The sequence below is a fragment of the Coregonus clupeaformis genome, chromosome 5 (genome assembly GCF_020615455.1).
Source record: "Coregonus clupeaformis isolate EN_2021a chromosome 5, ASM2061545v1, whole genome shotgun sequence".
NCBI lineage: Eukaryota > Metazoa > Chordata > Actinopteri > Salmoniformes > Salmonidae > Coregonus > Coregonus clupeaformis.
In genome coordinates this window covers 21,446,408-21,470,837 of record NC_059196.1, presented here as the reverse complement: position 1 = coordinate 21,470,837, position 24,430 = coordinate 21,446,408, and the positions used below count along the sequence as shown (strand labels likewise).

At 43.1% G+C, this 24,430-nt stretch overlaps 1 protein-coding gene across 1 annotated transcript in view; it reads right to left on the bottom strand.

Moving 5' to 3' along the window:
• Positions 1–24,430, bottom strand: part of LOC121564815 (multiple epidermal growth factor-like domains protein 6) — a 97,695-nt gene that overhangs the window by 40,943 nt on the left and 32,322 nt on the right. Inside the window, exons 5-12 of the mRNA XM_041875892.1 lie at positions 10,435–10,557; positions 4,908–5,030; positions 3,223–3,348; positions 2,788–2,910; positions 1,640–1,762; positions 1,142–1,279; positions 754–876; positions 280–402 (exon numbers count right to left, since the gene is read on the bottom strand). Of these exons, the coding sequence (XP_041731826.1) occupies positions 280–402; positions 754–876; positions 1,142–1,279; positions 1,640–1,762; positions 2,788–2,910; positions 3,223–3,348; positions 4,908–5,030; positions 10,435–10,557 (1,002 nt within the window). The remainder of the gene's footprint in view (positions 1–279; positions 403–753; positions 877–1,141; positions 1,280–1,639; positions 1,763–2,787; positions 2,911–3,222; positions 3,349–4,907; positions 5,031–10,434; positions 10,558–24,430) is intronic.

Sequence of the window (24,430 nt, the reverse complement as noted above, 5' to 3'; positions counted from 1 at the left end):
CACTCAGAACATTTACATTACATCTAAATATACTATACTGTATTATATTATACTATACTATAATTTACATTACATTCATCTGAATACTTAAAGTGATTGTATGATTACTACAGTCTGCTGTTAGAAAACCTCACAAATGTCTCTCAGAGTTACTTTTACACGTTTAAAAACAATGTATACAAATTCACTGTGAAATGACAGTATACTATAGTATAGTATATAGTAGTATAGTATAGCATAGCATAGTACAGTATAATATTATGATCAAATAGTACTCACGGATGCAGGCTCTCTGGTCGTGGTCCAGACGGAAGCCCAGTCTGCAGAAACACTCGTAGGTCCCCAGGGTGTTCACACAGTATTGTTCACAGACAGAACTCTCTGCCAGGCACTCATCAATGTCTGACAAGACCACAGAACAATAGGAAGTACTTTGAAGATTGAAAAGGTACTATACAAGTGTATTCTATTTACATTATCAAAACTAGTACAATGAGTTATAATACACTGTCAATGCATAATCATCTTCTCTGAGATCAATCATCAATCTTGACCGCCACTGTCAAATGGGTGGCTAAACGTGCCCCTTCATGTATATCATCATTCAAGAGTCTCTACATCAATGTGCTGTATTTCATACTAATCATACTTAACATTCAGTCACCTCTGTCTTATAAAATAATGTAAACTCAATCCAGAGTCAATTTGGATCTAGATAATGAGTGGATGCTGGTCAACGTATTGTCCTCTTACCATTGCAGTCACAGCCATCTGCGTGGAGCCTGTAGCCGGCCTTGCAGCTACACTCATAGCCCCCTGGGTAGTTCTTACAGAACTGACTGCAGCACGCCTCCCCACTCTCACACTCATCACTGTCTGGGGAGATACAACAAAATATGATTGTTCATTTGGGCACGCAAGGGGAAACACATTGAAAAATAACATTTCAAGTCAAAGTAGTCCCTACCTGTTTCCGAAAAACAACAACATTGGTGCTTAATGAACAAGACCAATGTTTGATCTGTTGCTTCTATACTCATCGTAGAGACAGAGAATGACTATAACCAGGAGTTTTTCCTTACCTTATGACCTGACCAGGAAAAACTCTGGTCTCTGAGATGACCTAACAGAGAGTACCTACCCACACAGGTCTTCCTGTCCTCAGTCAGTTGGTATCCTTGGTTACAGGAGCAGAGGGGTCCATTGGTGGTGTGTTCACAGTGGTGGGAGCATCCTCCATTGTTCTTCTCACAGCTGTTCACTATCTCCATCTCAATACCTGCAAATAGGAGGATACAACCAGTGAAGTGAAGGCTGGCACCCAACAACAGTATTTGTTTGCAATAAACCAAAACATTAGCCATCTTTCACACATTAGCTTCACAAGAACATACTACAATTAGGGTCAGGGAGTTTTTCCTGATCATGTCACCTGACCAGGACAAACTCCTGACCTTAGTTATAAGCCTACGATGAGGGACCCAAACTTCTTCTTGGTCAGAAAAAACTATTGGCCCTAACTTTGATGCTACGCAACTGTGATTTTGCCTGCTTTAGTTGAATTTACTGATTGTAAGTCACTTTGGGTAAGAAGAGCATCTGCTAAAAGACTAAAATGTAAATGATCATGTGTACTCACGGTAGCACTGTTTGCCGTCAGCGCCCAACTCAAAGCCAAGGTTACACACACAGCTGAAGGAGCCCAGGGTGTTGACACAGCGATGGGCACACATGGCCTGGCCCGAGCTGCACTCATCTATGTCTACAAAGGATAGCATGATATACTGTAAGTCAATAGGGCACAGTCACATAGCACAGGTTGAGATTATATTACAGGGATCCATGGAGTAATACTTTTTTTGATATGAGGCTATGAATGAGGTTATAAATATAAGCTAGGAACAACATGACTACTTCCTTTGTTTCCGAGGGCTTCTGGTTAAGAAATTGTATTTTGTCTTGTGGGTCAGTGATCTGCTCTTGACCTTTCGTCATCGTAATGCTAAAGCACAGACCTGGTGGTGGGCTGCTCTTGATTATGAAGCATACCGCAAACACACACACACACACACACACACACACACACACACACACACACACACACACACACACACACACACACACACACACACACACACACACACACATACAAAGAGAGACTGTTGTGTTTAATGAAGTTGCCTGAACCCTATAGCCTTCTAGCCACCCCCATGTTATAGTAGTATCTTCTAGCCATTGAGTTAATCAGCTTAGCCCCCCACACACAGACAGCACAGCTCCAGTCATGGACCGGGTCATAAAGCCTCAGCTCTAATGGCCCGGGACAAAGGCAACTCTCTGATGAATGCCACCTTTGTTTTGTCCAGGCGCACTGCTTTTGGAGAATAACAAACGTTTACATTAACGGAGTGTCAGTTAAACCACCGTTAAAACTCAATGTTCACATGTTGCTTTCCACGAATGTGAAAAAATTTGAGAAAGTTCATGAGATGGAGAGAGGTGATGGCTATGGTTTTTCAGTGGCCAGTTCTTAATGACGGCTTTAATGAACTAGGCTTGCTTTCTTAAGAGGGTTCAGGATGGTGGAGATTTATAGACAAGTTTGTAAAAGTCTCCTTCACTCTAGGACATTTCTGGGAAGATTGTCTGCATGTAACAGCGTATTGAAATATGAGAACGACAGTTTGTGTATGTGTGTGTGTGTGTGTGTGTGTGTGTGTGTGTGTGCATGCATGTGTGCATGTCAGTGCATTTCCATACATTCAGTACATGTGTGTGTGCTCTTACCATCACAGCCCTGGTGGTCTCTGGCCAGTGTGTACCCAGGTCTGCAGCTGCACTCTGCTTGACCGTCCACAGAACGACACAGCTGGGCACAGCCTTCATTCCTGTCCACACAGGGGTCCCTCACTGACAGACAGACAGACAGACAGACAGACAGACAGACAGACAGACAGACAGACAGACAGACAGACAGACAGACAGACAGGCGGCAGACAGACCAGGCCACAGTCAGCACAGCATGTGACTTTATGACCTTCATGTAACTCAGTGTCAATTCACTGAGACAATTTTACTTAGTCATATCCTGGTCATGCGAAAACTGAAACCTGCCTCCTGTTCTTTATATGTAACTCTTTGCTATCCATTCTAACATAAAGTGACTATTGTTGTATGCTGTAGGGAAGTCAGAGCACCATATCCAATGTAGTCAGGACTCACACTCGCAGTGCTTCCCATCCATCTTCAGCTGGTAGTTCCTACGACACTCGCACTTGTAGTGGTCGTTGCCCATGTCCACACACTTGTGTTCACAGCCACCATTCTTCACCGAGCAGGAGTTCACAGCTTCATAGTTGGGACAGACAGAAAGACAGACACAAGAAATGAACAACTTCATACATGACAGACTGACAGACTAGAGAAAAACATTTCTGTGTGCAAATGAAGTGATGTGGCAACTGTCAGGAGAGAGGTATTCGACAGCAGGGTGAGGTAGTTACAGATGTAGGATCTTAATTTGATCACTCTTTTGGAAAAGCCAACTTGTAGTGTATTTTAGTTTTAAAAAGGCTTCTAAAGTTTGTCATTTCCACTTTCACATTTCAGACTTGATTTGCCCCAATGAAAAATATATCAACCCCTACAAAAATGTACATTCATTATAATCCACATAATAATTCAAATGTAGCAAACTAGCTCAAATTAAGATCCTACATCTGTACTTTCGCTAATGTTGTCTTTGATCACCATTTGGTGAGTAAACGAGTAACCCTTCCTAGAGACCTGTCACTAAAGTATGAATCCAAAGAGGGAAGAGCTATTTTGTGGGCTACAACATTGTTGGACCAGCACCGCCTTTTCACACCGCCATAATGGGAACTTGTGATTACAAAAAGCTCTAAAGACTAGAAATAGTAAAAATATGGTTGCAGGTTCCAGCTTCTCCAGTGGGTTCCCCTGGTTGGGTTCTACTGATATTTCCATCCCTGTTTATCCCTCTTATGATTTACTCCTGTGCTGAATAAGGAAGTCAGCGCTGGGCCTTCAGGGTGCCTTAAAGACAGACCTGATTACATAGACGGCCTGTAAAACCAGAGGGGGAAAAGGTTTGCTTGAACTGTGATGACTTCAGCAGACGCAATTAGTAACCCCTCTCATCCCCCTCATCCCTCCACCCCACCCACCAATCCTGAGTCTACCCACTGAGGGTTGAAGACGACAGTGAACTTTGTCTTCACTAACACTAATGCTCTCACACAAGTGATATTTTATCAGGTTTTATTGATGATAGGAATTGAAGATCACTTGTGGGAGCGGCAAACAGTGAGTGGGCATTACCTTTTTTCTACAGATGTTATTTTGTGTCCAGTTCATGTGCCAATAAGTTGGACCTACATAAACACTAATATCCAACATTGGGAATCTAAAACCTTCTCTTGTCCTCCTTATGGAGCCTCAAGTTCTTGATGTAGAGCCCCTCACTAAAGACCAACTGGTTGTCGTGTGGTAGAGTGTCTGTATCCTGTGTTCTCTCACGTTGGAACTGTGTGTTGGAGACACAAAACAGAGACACTTTGGTGGAGGTGTGAATCGCTATCCAGTCTCCTGGGGTTTCAAAGGCAGCACCAGATGTTAGCTTTGTTAGCTACGCAGGCGCAAACCACAAAGTACCATCATTCAACATGGCAAGACGCAAAGCTTACTAAAGTAAATTAGGTAGTAAGTTACAGAATTGTTTGGTGAACTGTGCTTGTGTAATGAGTAACCTTGACTGAGACCTGAATAATGGAGTATTAGCTCTCAATGCCTAAACCAATACCTAGGCTTTAGCTCAGAAGGCTAACATAATCTTGAGTTGTGCGGACGACCGGGATTGAATCTGGTCTCACATGGTCAATACTCACCAATGCAGGTCCTTCCGTCAGTGTGCATGCGGAAGCCATGGCTGCACTCACAGTGGTAGGAACCTGCCGTGTTCACACAGGTCTGCTGGCAGCCGCCATTCAGCTCCTCACACTCATTCACATCTACAGAGGAGACAGATGGACAGACAATCAAACCTGGGTTCAAAAAGTATTTGAAATTGTTCAAACTTTGAGCATTCGCTTGAGCCTGCATGGAGTGCCAGATGGGCAGAGTTCGCACTTTTGGTAGTATTCCATTGGTTCCCTTGAGCCAGGCAAGCTGAAAAAGGTATTCAAATGATTTCACATACTATTTGAACCCAGGTCTGCAGACAATATTCTCAGACACCCACAAAGCAAGAGTGCTGCAGAACAATGTGATGAGGTGGTGTTGAAGGAGTCAGGCGCAGGAGGGTAAATCACAGAATAACAGGCTTTAATCCGCAAAATACAGGTTTACGCAGAAATGCGTCAAACCCACTCCAGGGCACAAAACAGGCGCACTGGAAAATACAAGGCACACAGGAAAATACTCCCATCGATACAAAATACACGGGCTCCGCCGAGCTTCACTAACCTCCACAATAAACAATCACCCACACAGACAAGGAAGCAGAGGGAACACTTATACAATGACTAATGAGGGATTATGCAACTTTTCAGGGAAGTCAGGAACCAATATACACAATCAGTTAGGAAAGCAAAGGCTAACTTTTTCAAACAGAAACTTGCATCCTGTAGCACTAACTCCAAAAAGTTTTGGGACACTGTAAAGTCCATGGAGAATAAGAGCACCTCCTCCCAGCTGCCCACCGCACTGAGGCTAAGAAACACTGTCACTACCGATAAATCTACGATAATCGAAAATGTCAACAAGCATTTTGCTACAGCTGGCCATGCTTTCCACCTGGCTACCCCTACCCCGGCCACCAGCTCTGCACCCTCCGCTGCAACTTGCCCATGCCCCCCCCGCTTCTCCTTCACCCAAATTCAGATAGCTGATGTTCTGAAAGAGCTGCAAAATCTGGACCCCTACAAATCAGCTTGGCTAGACAATCTGGACCCTTTCTTTCTAAAATGACCCGCCGAAATTGTCGCAACCCCTATTACCAGCCTGTTCAACCTCTCTTTCGTATCATCTGAGATCCCCAGAGATTGGAAAGCTGCCGCGGTCATCCCCCTCTTCAAAGGGGGTGACACTCTAGATCCAAACTGTTACAGGCCTATATCCATCCTGCCCTGCCTTTCGAAAGTATTTGAAAGCCAAATTAACAAACAGATCACCGACCATTTCAAATCCCACCGTACCTTCTCCGCTATGCAATCTGGTTTCCGAGCTGGTCATGGGTGTACCTCAGCCACGCTCAAGGTCCTAAACGATATAATAACCGTGATCGATAGACAGTACTGTGCAGCCGTCTTCATTGACCTGGCCAAGGGTTTTGACTCTGTCAATCACTGCATTCTTATTGGCAGACTAAATAGCCTTGGTTTCTCAAATGACTGCCTCGCCTGGTTCACCAACTACTTCTCAGATAGAGTTCAATGTGTCAAATCGGAGGGACTGTTGTCTGGACCTCTGGCAGTCTCTATGGGGGTGCCACAGGGTTCAATTCTCGGGCCGACTCTATTCTCTGTGTATATCAATGATGTCACTCTTGCTGCTGGTGACTCTCAGATCCACCTCTACGCAGACGACACCATTTTGTATACATCTGGCCCTTCATTGGACACTGTGTTAACAAACCTCCAAACGAGCTTCAATGCCATACAACACTCCTTCCGTGGCCTCCAACTGCTCTTAAACGCTAGTAAAGCTAAATGCATGCTCTTCAATCGAACGCTGCTTGCACCCGCCTGCCCGACTAGAATCACTACTCTCGGCGGGTCTGACTTAGAATATGTGGACAACTACAAATACCTAGGTGTCTGGTTAGACCGTAAACTCTCCTTCCAGACTCACATTACGCATCTCCAATCCAAAGTTAAATCTAGAATCGGCTTCCTATTTCGCAACAAAGCCTCCTTCACTCATGCTGCTAAACATGCCCTCGTAAAACGGACTATCCTACCGATCCTTGACTTCGGCGATGTCATTTACAAAATAGCTTCCAACACTCTACTCAGCAAATTGGATGTAGTCTATCACAGTGCCATCCGTTTTGTCACCAAAGCCCCATATACTACCCACCATTGTGACCTGTACGCTCTCGTTGGCTGGCCCTCACTACATATTCGTCGCCAAACCCACTGGCTCCAGGTCATCTATAAATCACTTCTAGGCAAATCCCCGCCTTATCTTAGCTCATTGGTCACCATAGCAACACCCACCCGTAGTATGCGTTACAGCAGGTATATCTCACTGGTCATCCCCAAAGCCAACACCACCTTTGGTCGCCATTCCTTCCAGTTCTCTGCTGCAAATGACTGGAATGAACTGCAAAAATCTCTGAAGCTGGAGACACTTATCTCCCTCACTATTTTTAAGCATCAGTTGTCAGAGCAGCTTACCGATCACTGCACCTGTACACAGCCCATCTGTAATTAGCCCACCCAACTACCTCATCCCCATATTGTTATTTATTTTTGCTAATTTGCACCCCAGTATCTCTATTTGCACATCATCTTCTGCACATATATCACTCCAGTGTTAATACTAAATTATAATTGTAATTATTTTGCACTATGGCCTATTTATTGCCTTACCTCCATAACTTACTACATTTGCACACACTGTATATAGATTTTCTATTGTGTTATTGACTGTACGTTTTGTTTATTCCATATGTAACTCTGTGTTGTTGTTGTTTTTACCGCACTGCTTTGCTTTATCTTGGCCAGGTCGCAGTTGTAAATGAGAACTTGTTCTCAACTGGTTTACCTGGTTAAATAAAGGTGAACATTAAAAAAATAAAAAAATAATAATAATAAGGACCAGGTGTGTGTGATTGAAGACAAGACAAATTGAGTGATGATAAATGGATCGGCAGTAGCTAGTAAGCCGGTGACGCCGAACGCCGAAACCTGCCTGAACAAGGAGGGGAGGCAGCCTCGGCGGAAGTCGTGACAAACAAATCCTTTTTGATAGGAAAAGGTTGTGCCATTCAATTCCCTGTATGGGCATTGATGAACAATGAGGTGTTTTTGATGGAGTTTGAAGAAATGCTTTATAATGATGGAATAATACACAAACCTTTAGACAACATTTGTGACTTGAGCACTCTAACAGACATGAACCCACACAGGCCACATTCATTTGGAGACTAATATGTGTGTTACAGTGTCTGCGTCATGAATGACACCCAATTCCTTTCATAGTGCACTACTTTTGACGAGAGCCCTATGGGCCCTCGTCAAAAGTGGTGCACTAAATAGAGAATAGAATGCCATTTGGGATGCAGTGTTTTCATGGGTGTTCCAGAGGAGAGTGTTAAGGCCCAAGTTATAGGGATGCTTGTCATGACTCATGACCATGTCACACTTAGGGATGCAGTAAAAAGGTTTCGGCACTGAAGTTCATTTTTGTTTGATATCAATCTCTGTGAAGCATAGTTGGTCGCTGATGCAATAAGAAGGTTGGCTTGGTGATGGAAGTGATGACTTCGCAAAAGACTGTTTTAGGAACACAATGTTTCTGACCCCTTTATAGACTAACACACCATTTTGATAAAATTAAATCAACCATTAATATTGAATCACCAATTGGACACACATTTGATTCATCAGTGGACGTTCTCGTACAGCGCTTTGCTGTTAACTGTAATGACTAGGACCAGGAGTATGTTCTGACCACGTGACCTGGTTAGGAAAAACTAATGGGCCCTACTTATAGCCCTAACATTGGAGTACAGAGTTCTTCCTGGTCAGGCCATGTGATCAGGAATTCCTCTGGCCCTAGTAATGACGATTCACCACTGACACTCTTTATACACAGGTTGTCCACTATGCAGCAGACCTGAGTGTTTAAGACCATTCCAGAACCATTAACATGTGGTACATCTAGGCACATGTCCCATGTTGTTCCATGTTACAGGGAGCAGAGGCATGATGAGGAGACAACATGCCTGAGTGCTTCTCCAAGGAAAGTCAATGTTTACTAACCATCTGGAGAACACATCAGAGTCGAGCTGTTTCAACTACTTCCTGGTTTCTGCTAATCCCTAGTCCATATGGGCTTTACACTGCAGGCTACTACTGGTGATGACAGTAGCACTGATACAGAGTCAGACATATTTTCACCCCCCTAATGGTTAATCTTATGATTGGGTCTAAGGTAATCTGATTCCAGATCTGGGTTTAAGGGCAATTTCTATTCAACACAGCAGTCTCAGCTCGTGGGAATGCCCCTCTCCTCATAATGAACTAAATGCTACTTTAATTAGGTAACATCCACTAGAAGAGGCTAAGGGGGGTCAAAGAGGAGGGCTGTCTGCCGTATAAGGAGCCTTTTCATAACCGGCACATAGATTAATGTGATCAGGTTGAAGGGCTGAAAAACCACATGCCAATCCATTTAGACCAATCCGCTGCCTCGCTGAGTGAGGATAAAGAATTTTCCAGCATCCCCTGTGGTGGATGACATATTCAGGAAGAAAATCCGAAACTATCGTTCTAAACCCTGTTATTTTTTTCAAAAGACAGGCTTCTTTCTTTAGTGGACGTTTCTCAATACCTGAATAGTAATAGATGCAGCGAAGGTTTGGAGGGTAACATACTTAAGGTTCGCCGTGTGAGAGGATTTCAGCAGGAAACAAAGGACATCTTTCATTCAGACGTGAGGCTGAGACTGGGAGTTGGGTTGGGGGTTGAATGTTGTCTGAATGTTATTGTGTGACAGTCTTGACCTGAGCAGAAGAGGCTTGGTCTGCGTGAGAGGCTGACACGCACGTCTGTCTCAATGGCCTCCTGACAGCTGTTTGGGGAGGTGTCCGCCCATCCCCCACATTTCAACTCCCACCCTCCACTCTCCGAGGATTAACACCATCCTATGTGGAGGGTCGCAGACGGAAACATTTAGCCCTAGCATGCTCTGTTCCAGAATCAAAAAGGATCTGTTATTTGCCCTTGAAAGCTGTTACAGAGCACACTAGCCCTGGAACATGGCTCCTACAGACTCCCACACCATTTCTGAGATGTCTTCAGTTTATCTCTTCACTGGTGTACAGTGCTCAAACCCTCACTAGAAAGTGACAACGTCCCGTGTCAGGGGTCAAAGGCTAGGGGCACCTGTTGACACCTGCACCCCCTCAGAGCAACTGGGCCTTAGTACTGTCAGCTAATTCAGACAACTCAGCTAACTCAGCATGTTTCTGTCAGAACAAATAGGCAGGGTTTTGATTTTACGAATTGCCTGTACTGATTGTGTTCCCTGTGTGTGTGTGGTCTGCTAAGCTTTTTTGTGTCTCTGTCTCTTCCTGTGTCTCTGTCTGAAGAGCCTAGAAGAGCCTGCAAGAGGACATTTGTGGATGACCTATGCCTGATTCCACACCACACACACCCAGGAGACCCAGCTTGCCCTCTTTCTCACCCTGACAGGCCTTTCCGTCCGGGCCCAGTCGACTGCCCTCGGGGCATTTGCAGTAGAAGCTTCCAATGGTGTTGCAGCAATGTCCCTCACAGCCGCCGTTAGCAGTCAAGCACTCGTTGACATCTGGGGAAAGAAGGAAAGACAGAACCTCAGTATTCACAGCCTACAAACTGCACTGTCAGCAAAACTGAACCCAAATCCATTGTAAACTATGGAGCTTTGGAGCTTCTCCTTCTTTGGTTGAATCATTCCCCTCTGTCTTGTAAGACGTTTCTCTCTCAAGCATAAAGGAAGTCTCTCCAAACTTTCAGTGAGTCCATTTTCTTCCCCTCACTTTGTAGACGTCCCAGCTGTCCAACAAAGGGCCATCTATAATACAGACCCAGTAGTGCTTTAATGACTCTGTTTCAAGAGAGAAAACTAAACCATGTCCTAACCTCAGTCCTGTTGTTCATCTGCTGGGGCCAATGTAGCTGGAAGCTAGGTATAAGGAACAGGGGAAGCTAGCTAGCTACATAATATAGCTTACATATGCCATACGCTTTGGTTAGGAAGAGCCTGGCTAACTCGTGTTTTGAGGTTCAGAGTCACTTACTGTATGTCCAGTGTAAAACAGGTTAAACCAAATGCACTCTTTTCATCACTCCACAGACAGATGCGTGTACTTACATTGTGGTCACTACATTACATTACATTACATTACATTACATTACATGCATGTGAATGTAAACAGGCATTTCCAATTCAATTACGATGTTGACTGAGTCAGTCAGGCATGACAACTGTTTTCATGCTCTTCTCCTTCTCTCGCTTTCTATAATTATTGTTTATATTTTTTAATGGTTTACAGCTTGTTGCTGCCTGGTTGTTTACCCTTGTTCTCTTGCATTGATACTTCAGGCTCCTTGGTGCTGGTATAATGACTCCTATCAGCTTGTGCATCACCAGTGAGGAATGTCTTTAAAAGATATATAATTCAACACAATATACAGCTAATATGATCAACATGTGTGAGAGTTATTTTCTCATTCAGATATTTGAGCTTGCTCCATTTCAAACCCAAATGTGCATAGAGTAATGTTAAATGTTTGCACAATGTCATAGTTTGTTTCCTCACTTGCATATGGAGTAGCATTTAAGCTTTCTATCTTAATCACTCCAGCCGTTGTTAGATGGATTTGAGTTCCACCATGGCTCACTATGGGGACAAACAAGAGGTCGTTGTCTTCTTTGTGCTGATCAAACGCTGTGTGGTTTGAAGTCCCTGTAGATGAGGTGTATTGGGACAACAGCTTGTTGTCAGTCAGTACCGGAAAGTGTGACAGAGGTGTGAGAAGTCGCTAATGCCTGTCAAGGCAATCTCAGTCACACACACATACAAATGCACACATACACACGCACACAGACACACACACACACACACACACACACATACACACACACACACACACACACACACACATACATACACATACACACACACACACACGCTGGCCAATCCTGACAGCATCCTATGAGAAGTGTTCCTCTGGTGGGTCATATCTTATGGTGGAGGAAGACGTTTGACATTCTGTCCCTGTCTGTTTGCTAATGATTTACTGTGAACTCGTGGCTAGAGAGAGAGAGGTAAAGAGAGGAGAAAGACAGAGAGAGAGAGAGAGAGAGAGAGAGAGAGAGAGAGAGAGAGAGAGAGAGAGAGAGAGAGAGAGAGAGAGAGAGAGAGAGAGAGAGAGAGAGAGAGAGAGAATAAGGAGTGGAGCCAGCTCTGAGTTAGCAGGGTGTTACAACCATTTGGCTCTTTTTTGTTTGTGTAGATTGAGACCACATGACAAATCAGGGTCTCCCAGTAGCAACACTGTGTATGTTGGAACACAGATAACTACTGAGCACAGTCTTAACTCCCTAACCACATCGCTGCCCGTGGCTCTTCTCTTTCCTATCTGAGGAAAGCAGGAAGCACACCACATTATTACCGTAACCGTATAATAATTATGGTCATTAATGTTTGTTTAGGCCTTGCAGCTGAGACGTTGACAATAAGGAAGTCTCCTTTTAATTCCCTTTTGAACTTCTAAAGCTTATGCAAAGGGAATCTAAAGAACACACAGCAAAAAAACGACTAATACAACAGAGAGCACTGAAAGACATACAAATGCTCTAAAAACATGAATGTGCCTTTGGCAATAAAAGATAAGCAGGCTGAGAGCTTGCCAATCTGCTCCTGTTGAAGTGCTCAGTGAGTTTTCACACACACACGTGCATGCTCACACACACGTGCAGACACACACACTGACAATGTTCCAGAACCTCTCTGGCCTAGCGCGGAGGGAAAACATCCATCCAACAAGACAAACTGTACAGGAATTCCAAACAGACATTAGAATGATACAGCTCCTCCAACTCCGATAGAACAACACACACACACCCGTGCACACACACACACACACATGCACACACACAGCCACCAAAGCCCCTGTGCTGCTGTACAGAGACACTATCTATCAAACAGCAAATTGTGTTCTATGTCTCTACGAAGTGTTGTCGGTCCTGTCAGAGTTTGGTAGCTGGCCATGTCATTATCATTGCACAAATATTATAGGCTGCCATACAGAAGACACACAGCAGCACAGCCGTTAACTGTAATCAGTAGCAGGTGAGAGCAGCAGACAGACTGTAGCTAGACATAGACAGACCGAGACGGATAATGGAACTGAGTCACCGGTACAGGCAGAGGGGGAGAGAGGGACAGGAAGGAAGAGGAAACAAGACAGTGAGATAAATAGAGGGAGGGAGAGATAAAGAGAAGCAGAAGGGACATACGGATGGAGAGAAAACAGCAGTGAGAGAGATGGGGGCAGAAGGATAGAGGGACCAAAATATGTTCTTTTGACTAACCCAGCAGAGACCATATGTAACAATCCCTTATGGGTTGAGAGTGCCTTTACTGCATAGAATTAAGGACTGGTGTGCTCAACTCTGAATTATTTGGATAGAAGCAGTGTCTTTGCTGCAAGGTTAGAAGTTCATAATATAGCCTAAAACCAACTAACACTGATTAAGGCTGTTGCTGAAACACGTCTGTTCATCTTGGCTCCTAAAAATGAATGAAATCGTTCACGTCTTTTTTCAAAGAGTGTGGCTGGCAATGTGAAACTCATCAGGACTATTTTCCACTGCTGGAATTAGGTCATGTCTGAGCAGCACCTGAGAAACATTGCTTACAAACACGTAATGGATGAGATGTGCAGGAAGTGTGTTTGACTGGGTAGTACTGACTATGACAGGAATGTTGTATCCCTGTTGGTGGGCTGATCTCTATTCTGAAGTCAGTTTATCAATGCTTTCACATGCATTTTTCTACATGTAAATAAACATTGCTATTGCATAACACAAAAATATTACCCAACAGCTCTTGGACGGGTTGTAAATGTGTATGACTGCACGGCCTCAGAAACCAAGGATGGGTCGCCATATTGTCATCCCAGGCCACACCCACACTTGGTTTCTAAGGACAAGCAGGGTCACTTGGGAGAGAGAGAGAGAGAGAATAAAAGGAAAAGGTACCCTTGTTACCATTCCTACTTCAACCCTGCCCTACACCACCTCACCAGAACCTGATCGACCCCTAGACTCTACCCCTTGGAACTAGATCTGAGAGGATTGGATAGGTGTATCCAAGGGGTAAGAGGAAAGGTGGAGCTATTCCTTCAAACGATCCGATCTTTTCAGATGTACTTGAGATGTCTATGGATAGCTAGTGGTAGATTTGGAGCTCAACATTTGAGAGTGAAAGTAGTAGTAGTAGGACCTCCCACCCCAACGCTGCCCTATACACCACCTCAACACACACTGCTCAACACATACCAGTCAACACACTGCTCTACACTACCTCTACACACACTACTTCAACACACACTACCTCAACACGCACTACCTCAACACGCACTACCTCAACACGCACTACCTCAACACACACAGTGCTCAACACACACTGCTCAACCCAATGTTGGTTCACCACATTCTTCCTCAGCAAGCGTTATGTGAGGAGCCCTGCCCAGCTTCCCTGCTCTTTTCATTAACTCATTGGGAGGTCACATCAGCCTCTGACCCCATGACCCCATCCTCCAGAGATGCCCACTTTGTTCCCATTGGGACTGCAGACACTAATGAGCTCTCAATAACAGGTCCCCATTAATCATTATTCTCCAAGAGCCAGGAGAAGGAATAATCTAGTTGGCAGATGTCTTACATGCTCAATTAGCATGTGCTGCTGCTGGGAGAGAGGAGAGGACTATGAGAGAGGACATCGGTGGTAGGCAAGAACTCAGGAAGTTATCCATTGTCTCAAGCAGGAAGTGGTGACTAGTAATAGCAGAGACGGAAGAGGAAGTGAGACACCCTATTCGCTGGTTCAATAACAGTCAATGAACTAAGTAGACCAGGCCCAGCTTCTATTGATGCATATGGGAGACACACCCAGTTAAGTACACCGGAACAGACATTTTTTTTTCAATGGTAAATAACCTGAGTGAAGCAGTGCCTTAGACCGCTGCGCCACTCGGGAGGCCCGTTTATTATCTATTCTATTGCCTAGTCACTTCATCCCTACCTATTTGACATACACTATATATACAAAAGTATGTGGACACCCCTTCAAATTAGTGGATTCAGCTATTTCGGCCACACCCGTTGCTGACAGGTGTATAAAATCGAGCACACCACCATGCAATCTCAATAGACAAACATTGGCAGTAGAATGGCCTTACTGAAGAGCTCAGTGACTTTCAACGTGGCACCGTCATAGGAGGCCACCTTTCCAACAAGTCAGTTAGTCAAATTTCTGCCCTGCTAGAGCTGCCCCGGTCAACTGTAAGTGGTGTTATTGTGAAGTGGAAAAGTCTAGGAGCAACAACGGCTCAGCCGTGAAGTGGTAGGTCACACAAGCTCACAGAACGGGACCGCCAAGTGCTGCATAGCGCGTAAAAATCATCTGTCCTCGGTTGCAACACTCACTACCGAGTTCCAAACTTCCTCTGGAAGCAACGTCTGTACAATAACTGTTCGTTCTTGTGCAGACGTCCATACAGAAGCGAGGTCCATACAGAAATGGTTTGTCGAGATCGGTGTGGAAGAACTTGACTGTCCTGCATACAGCCCTGACCTCAACCCCATCAGACACCTTTGTGATGAATTGGAACGCCGACTGCGAGCCAGGGCTAATCGTCCAACATCAGTGCCCGTCCTCACCAATGCTCTTGTGCCTGAATGGAAGCAAGTCCCCACAGCAATGTTCCAACATCTAGTGGAAAGAGTTCCCAGAAGAGTGGAGGCTGATATAGCAGCAAAGGTGGGACCAACTCCATATTAATGCCCATGATTTTGGAATGAGATGTTCGACGAGCAGGTGTCCACATACTTTTGGTCATGTAGTGTATCTACCTCAATTACCTCGTACCCCTGCACATCGGTACTGGTACCCCGTGTATATAGCCAAGTTATCATTACTAATTGTGTATTTATTCCTCGTGTTATTTTTCTATGATTTCTCTCTGCATTGTTGGGAAGGGCCCATAAGTAAGCATTTCAATATTAGTCTACACCTGTTGTTTACGAAGCATGCGACAAATACAATTCGTTGCATATCAACAGTTGCAGCTGACATTTTCTTGATAGTTTGAGCATCTATAGATCAATTTGAAGAATTCAAAGAAGTGTGCAGCCAAAAATGTCTGTCTATGTAGCTATTGTAGCTTTTATTTAAGTCTACCTCAGATTTATAGTACAGTAATTATCAGTCTGATTCCTCTGGACCAGAAAGTGAGTTTTTGAAAGAGGTCAGCAAAACAAGCAGCTGTTAGTTAAATCCAATATCAACACATTGGTTAATGTAATCAGAGCTATGTGCCGCAAGGCCTCGTAAATCATGGTATCATTTTCAAATAGTGTTGGACTGAATGATACTCAGGAGGGCGAACTCTTAAAAAAACACCCATATTAAGTGCTAAGAAAAATACATTCCCATTCATAAATTGTATTATGAATGACTCCATAGAGTACACATGAAACAATTTACTTTGAGGCAGTCTATTAGTGTGGTGAAGTATTTGGATCTGAACAAGCTGATCCAAGACCACACAAGCAAACAGTTGGTAGCTGTTCAGTTAAAATCACATGATGGGAATGGCTGTATAAGATACTGTTTATGCAAGACAAATGTCAAGGTAAAAGGTGTCAATCAAAGACACAATGAGAAGAAAGTTGATAATTACAATGACAGCTGAGGATATGGTTAATACTATGAGTGAGATGTAAGGTGTGAAGTGTTAGTGTATAAGGGCTGAAGTGTTGCATTATTACATGTATGAGGCAGAGTGGCGTGAGTCAAGTTAATATCCAGTTGGGTTGTTTAACATATTAGTTAATTAATATGGCCATGATACAGGTCCTACATCTGGGTCCTTGAACTTGATCAATATAAATTAACCCTTTATGGGACATAAAGCATAGTTATCCTTGACATTTCCAGTCGGCTGATGAGATGGCGTAGTCAAAGTAGGTGGCCAGCAGGCTGCACTGCTTCATGGAGCTGGGTGTCACATCAGTGCCTGTATCCCCTGACAACGGCCATCTGTTTTCCCCTAAGGGTCGGACCAGGCCAGGTAATCACGAGTCATATGACATCAGAGTGTGGAGGGTTTTACTTATGGATGCCATGTGGCCTGGGTTGGTGCCAGAGGGCAACGTTAAGGCAACATAAGGGCAATATTCCTTTTGGCACTCAGCTCATCCCTTCTTCCCAGCCTAATTTGCTACACTTTTGTCAACACTATACAGGTGACATACTCCCTCTGAAGCCCCCTTGGACCATGCGGAGGTCATACTGTGTGTGTGTGTGTGTGTGTGTTTACATATATACTGTTAAGATAAGTAGGTGTCCATTGAGACAATACAGTACATCCAGGGTCTAGGGGACTAACAGGTCTGAATGCCATAACACATACCAAACATGCTTCAGTCCTGCTTGAAATACAACATCCCATTTATCATCCTTGACATCCACCAACCATAAAGCATCCTGTGACCAGGTGGGCCTTCAATAAACCCACTCCCTGAACCCCTCAACTCTCCTGGGTCTCTTACACCTGGGAGTCCTTCCTCTACATTAACCTTGACCTCCCCTCCCAGCTCACTGTCCACCTCCCTGACCTCCACTGCACTGGGTTGATCCACGGGTTTACAAAACCCACGGGCCGCCAGTTTCCCATCCCTGCTCTGGATCATTAATCAGCCGCTAACTGAAGAACTGAAGGACGGACTGACCCACACCGGTTAGGGCCATTTGAGGAGGTGATGGAGTTTCTAGAACAGTTCTGTATGGAGACAGATAAAGAAACACACAAGACTGTCTCCCTGATGCAAGAGCTGTTTCTAACGACAGTATGAGCCTGGCTGTAGCCACAGTGTCTTCTGACAGATAGCAAAGGTAACTCCACTTGTTGAGGAAACACACACACAAACTATCTCCTCTCTCTCACGTCAGGGACACCATCATACAATTTGGATGCGCTTGTGCTTTCACGTCGATGGAACAAGTCCATGTATAAACCTGTAATAAATGGAAAGTGTTTCTCCCCTGATAGTTCTCTGACAAATGGTGATTACAGCTTCCCATCACGTCCTGGAACAGAACAGACAGCCGGTGGAACAACACTCCGGTGCTCTGATGGTCTTACATAGACCACAGGCCCTCCGAGAACTCCCTCCTGCTAATCTCATTAAGTGTTATTGCCATTGCTGGCCCGGTCCTCCCCCCAAATCCTTCCCCCCTCCACCCAGGAACATCTCTCTTCCTTCCCCCAGAAGACTGACCTGTTTGAAGTGCAAGAGCACCAGATAAATCAGGTCCTGTGCTGCTGAATCCTAGCCTGTTAAGTCTCTCTTCACGCAGTGGACCACTGATGTGCAGCTCTATGGAAACCTGTAGGTCTCAAAACTCGGAGGACAGAACCGATTCCCATACTTTCTTTAATTTTTCAACTCCTCTGAATAGCTGGAATTTGAACCTCAGAGAGGAATGAATTGGATTTCCTGCACACTGTATGTATTGAGTTCCCACATTTCATTTGTAACAGTTTGTTGGACATATGTAGTCTGGAGACTACGGGGAAAATATTGATCAGTTGTCATAGCAATATCTGATTTCTAACACATCCTATAGATACAGCCTTTTTTCTAGAGAGAGTAGAAAAGGAAATACAAAGTGAAATAAGAAGTATTCTGATATGATTAGGCAATGGCGTCGTTATTTTCCCCGAGAACTACTAATCAAAAACAAACACAATTTTTGACAGCTTGTTTGTTCTGTTGCAATGATAAATTATGAAAGGCGCAAGCATAGTAATCTGATATTTCATAACTCAAACATCTGCTTGGTAAACAAGAATCCCAGACAGAATTCTGTCAGAGAGAGACAGTAGCTATGTTTCCATTAAGTTGTCCAGTGATTTTTTTGTCGACATTTAGAAAGTTTGCATATAGAAAATAGATGTGACAAATTCCTGCTAGGGCGCGTTCCCATTTAACTATCTTGTGTCGTTAAAAACAGCTGGACGTAATGACATCACACCTAAATATTTATACTTTTTTGCAAAAACCTACACTGTCAAATAAAAATGTAATTAAGTAAGTGTTTCCATTACCCAATTAGGCAAATTGTGCATTAATAAATTAGTGACCGCCTGTATGCCCTCCCACCTACACTACCAGTCAAAAGTTTGGACACATCTACTCGTTCAAATTGATTTATTTATTTTTACTATTTTTTACATTGTAGAATAATAGTGAAGACATCAAAACTATGAAATAACACATATGGAATCATGTAGTAACCCAAAAAGTGTTAAACAAATAAAAATATATTTTATATTTGAGAATCTTCAAATAGCCACCCTTTGCCTTGATGACAGCTTTGCACACTCTTGGCATTCTCTCAACCAGCTTCATGAGGTAGTCACCTGGAATGCATTTCAATTAACAGGTATGCCTTCTTAAAAGTTAATTTGTGTAATTTCTTTCCTTCTTAATGCGTTTGAGCCAATCAGTTGTGTTGTGACAAGGTAGGGGGGTATACAGAAGATAGCCCTATTTGGTAAAATACCAAGTCCATATTATGGCAAGAACAGCTCAAATAAGCAAAGAGAAACGACAATCCATCATTACTTTAAGACATGTCAATATGGAACATTTCAATAACTTTTAAAGTTTCTTCAAGTGCAGTCGCAAAAACCATTAAGTGCTATGATGAAACTGGCTCTCATGAGGACCGCCACAGGAATGGAAGGCCCAGAGTTACCTCTGCTGCAGAGGATTAGTTTATTAGAGTTAACTGCACCTCAGAAATTGTAGCCCAAATAAATGCTTCACAGAGTTCAAGTAACAGACACATCTCAACATCAACTGTTCAGAGGGGACTGTGTGAATCAGGCCTTCATGGTCGAATTGCTGCAAAGAAACCACTACTAAAGGACACCAATAATAAGAAGAGACCTGCTTGGGCCAAGAAACATGAGCAATGGACATTAGACAGGTGGAAATGTGTCCTTTTGTCTGGAGTCCAAATTTGAGAAGTTTGGTTCAAACCGGCGTGGGGGTGCTTTGCTGGTGACTCTGTCTGTGATTTATTTAGAATTCAAGGCATACTTAACCAGCATGGCTACCACAGCATTCTGCAGTGATACGCCATCCCATCTAGTTTGGGCTTAGTGGGACTATCATTTGTTTTTCAACAGGACAATGACCCTCCAGGCTGTGTAAGGGCTATTTTACCAAGAAAGAGAGTGATGGAGTGCTGCATCAGATGACCTAGCCTCCACAATCCCCCGACCTCAACCCAATTGAGATGGTTTGGGATGAGTCGGACGGCAGAGTGAAGGAAAAGCAGCCAACAAGTGCTCAGCATATGTGGGAACTCCTTCAAGACTGTTGGAAAAGGTGAAGCTGGTTGAGAGAATGCCAAGAGTGTGCAAAGCTGTCATCAAGGCAAAGGGTGGCTATTTGAAGAATCTCAAATATAACATATATTTTGATTTGTTTAACATTTTTTTGGTTACTACATGATTCCCTATGTGTTATTTCATAGTTGTGATGTCTTCACTATTATTCTACAATGTAAAAAATAGTAAAAATAAAGAAAAACCCTTGAATGAGTAGGTGTGTCTAAAGTTTTGACTGGTACTGTATCTGTTTCATGTCCCAGGTAGCCTGTGAAAGCCAGCATGGCTAGAACACAATAATTGACACATTTTTGCCATATTCTAATAATTCTCATGTGCCAGCATAACGCCACGGTCCGTGCCATTGTGAAACTTGCACTCCTGTAGATCTGAAATAATTGGATGGTGAAACTTGCCAGCCAACCAGAAAAGCAAGGCGAATCAATTCAGGCATTCTTGAAAGTCCCTGCAAATAAATATAATTTTTATAGTTGAAAAAAATATATTTTGCAAGCAGTAAGCATGACATCAAATATATTTGTCAATCATCATTTACTCGAAAAAAACACAGTTTCCATCATCATTTGTCACAATAAAGTTTAAACAAAAGATTAATCCATCCCTGTCAAACAGATACAAATGTTGTCGATCTTTCGAAAATGTCTCCTACAGTTGAAGTCGGAAGTTTACATACACCTTAGCCAAATACATTTAAACTCAGTTTTTCACAATTCCTGACATTTAATCCTAGTGAAAATTCCCTGTAATAGGTCAGTTAGGATCACCACTTTATTTTAAGAATGTGAAATGTCAGAATAATATTTGAGAGAATGATTTATTTCAGCTTTTATTTATTTAATCACATTCCGAGTGGGTCAGAAGTTTACATACACTCAATTAGTATTTGGTAGCATTGCCTTTAAATTGTTTAACTTGGGTCAAACGTTTCGGGTAACCTTCCACAAGCTTCCCACAATAAGTTGGGTGAATTTTGGCCCATTCCTCCTGACAGAGCTGGTGTAACTGAGTCAGGTTTGTAGGCCTCCTTGCTCGCACACGCTTTTTCAGTTCTGCCCACAAATGTTCTATAGGATTGAGGTCAGGGCTTTGTGATGGCAACTCCAATACCTTGACTTTGTTGTCCTTAAGCCATTTTGCCACAACTTCGGAAGTATGCTTGGGGTCATTGTCCATTTGGAAGACCCATTTGCGACCAAGCTTTAACTTCCTGACTGATGTCTTGAGATGTTGCTTCAATATATCCACATCATTTTCCTTCCTCATGATGCCATCTATTTTGTGAAGTGCACCAGTGCCTCCTGCAGCAAAGCACCCCTACAGCATGATGCTGCCAGACCCGTGTGTCACGTTGGGATGGTGTTCTTCGGCTTGCAAGCCTGCCCCTTTTTCCTCCCAACATAACAATGGTCATTATGACCAAACAGTTCTATTTTTGTTTCGTCAGACCAGAGGACATTTCTCCAAAAAGTACGATCTTTGTCCCAATGTGCAGTTGAAACCGTAGTCTGGCTTTTTTATGCCGGTTTTGGAGCAGTGGCTTCGTCCTTGCTAAGCAGCCTTTCAGGTTATGTCGATATAGGACTCGTTTTAATGTAGATATAGATACTTTTGTACCTGTTTCATCCAGCATCTTCACAAGGTCCTTTGCTGTTGTTCTGGAATTTATTTGCAGTACGTTCATCTCTAGGAGACAGAATGTGTCTCCTTCCTGAGCGGTATGATGGCAGCGTGGTCCCATGGTGTTTATACTTGCGTACTATTGTTTGAACAGATGAACGTGGTACCTTCAGGCATTTGGAAATTGCTCCCAAGGATGAACCAGACTTGTGGAGGTCTATAATTTTTTTTCTGAGGTCTTGGCTTATTTATTTAGATTTTCCCATGATGTCAAGCAAAGAGGCACTGAGTTTGAAGGTAGGCCTTGAAATACATCCACAGGTACACCTCCAATTGACTCAAATGATGTTAATTAGCCTATCAGAAGCTTCTAAAGCCATGACATCATTTTCTGGAATTTTCCAAGCTGTTTAAAGGCACAGGTAACTTAGTGTATGTAAACACAGGTAACTTAGTGTATGTAAAAAATGTACTTGTGTCATGCACAAGGTAGATGTCCTAACCGACTTGCCAAAACTATAGTTTGTTAACAATAAATTTGTGGAGTGGTTGAAAAACGAGTTTTAATGATTCCAACCTAAGTGTATGTAAACTTCTGACTTCAACTGTATATCTGCCATTTCCATTACACATGTCGCAAATATTTTTTTCCCCGACATTGCTTTTGTCAAATAACCTAGGTCAATGAAAACCTGCCTACTTTTAATATCATTGTAGTCAACCAACAAATAAATTCATTAACAGAAATTCTGACTTCTTTCTTGTTTAGTTTTTTCTTCTCTTTTGGTCTCAATAGATCTTCTCCTTTTCCCACCAATCCTGCCATCAGTGTCAATGTAAAGCTTTTGAAATAAAAAACTAGCCCACAAGGATATAGAAACGATAATAAAACTCAATGAACTTTCACTACCCTGGGGGCTTTTACTTTACAATGGCTTAGTGATCCTTTCCCACTGCAAATCACTTAAAGCTCAGTTTCAGCCCCATATGTTCGGAGTGACCCTCCATCCATCCACCCCCTTCCCTTCCACCCATCCACCAGTCTGTCATATAGTCTTGTTAGGAGGGCTAGCCCCCACCTCCAACTCTATGAAATGCAGGAGGATTGCAGAGCTCTTCTTACTGATTCCAATGTATTGGATCTAGATATTCTAATGTCTGTTATCAATATTAACTGTTTTTAAAACTATATGAAGCCAGAAAGCCAAATTAATTTCCAGCATGGGGAAATGCATAGAGAGCTCCAACAATCAATTGCCAGTTCAGGGGGAGACAAAAGTAGAATGTAGAAGTTTCTGTCAGTAGAAGCGGAGAATGCCATATCAGGGTGTTGTGGTGAATTCTGTTTCGACAGTCATAACAATTTTATGTTTTTCGAGAGAGACTAGCAAGGAGGTGATGTCATGAATGAAAATGCACTATTGAAAATGAGAACACTGCGGAATGTGTTGTGCTCAATAAGCTTTGAATTACTGGTGCACTTAAATCTGGTGTAGAACATATGGTCACTCAAGCAGAATCAATCCATTTGACATGAGTACTCCTCTAGCTGCGCCGTGAAACAAATAACATTTTGAGAAATAAAAACACATCAAATGGAGGATGGACGACACAGATGTGAAGCGTTGCCTTAAAAGGGCAATATGCAATATTTACTACTGTTCATGTTTTTCTCAAGGACTGTCAGTTCTGTCAGGATGGCAGCGGTTTGACTGAAAAACAGATCAAGGATTGTGGCGTTAAAGACGACTGTTTAGTTAGTAAATGTGGCCTTCTTCTCTCCATAGCCATTGTCTCCATGGTCTCTCTCTGTGCCGTAGTGTAGGACATGGAATTGTGCCCTAATATAATAAGGATTTTCACAGACTATATGTTTGAATAAGATTTACAGGATGCTGGTTGTTTGCCGGGCTCCTTACTGTGAACATATTTTGCTTCTTTCATTTTTTATGGAGTTCATAAAACTGTATTTGTTTTCTCTGAGCGCTGGACAAATGAGTTGAAGGATGAAAACTGAGTGCTGGGCTTCCCTTTGTACATAAGCATCATCACACAACTGTCACCCTCGGGAGATGAAGCACTCACTCATCAAATAAATGGAAGCATATGCAGCAGATCTATGTGAAGAGTTATGGACCGAAGGATGACAAACACCAGTAGCTCTTCCCAGGCCCAGTCATGATATGAATAATACTAGTGTTCCTACACAGTTTGAGTATTCCCTTATGTGGATGGTCATCATAATAAAACATGGGATGGTTGAAATGTGCAATCAGAACCCAGTAAATTATGAAGAGCATTGTGATGGCAGCCCATCTGTGTGCAGTGTATTTGACTCAACATGATCAATCATGTTTGAAGAATGT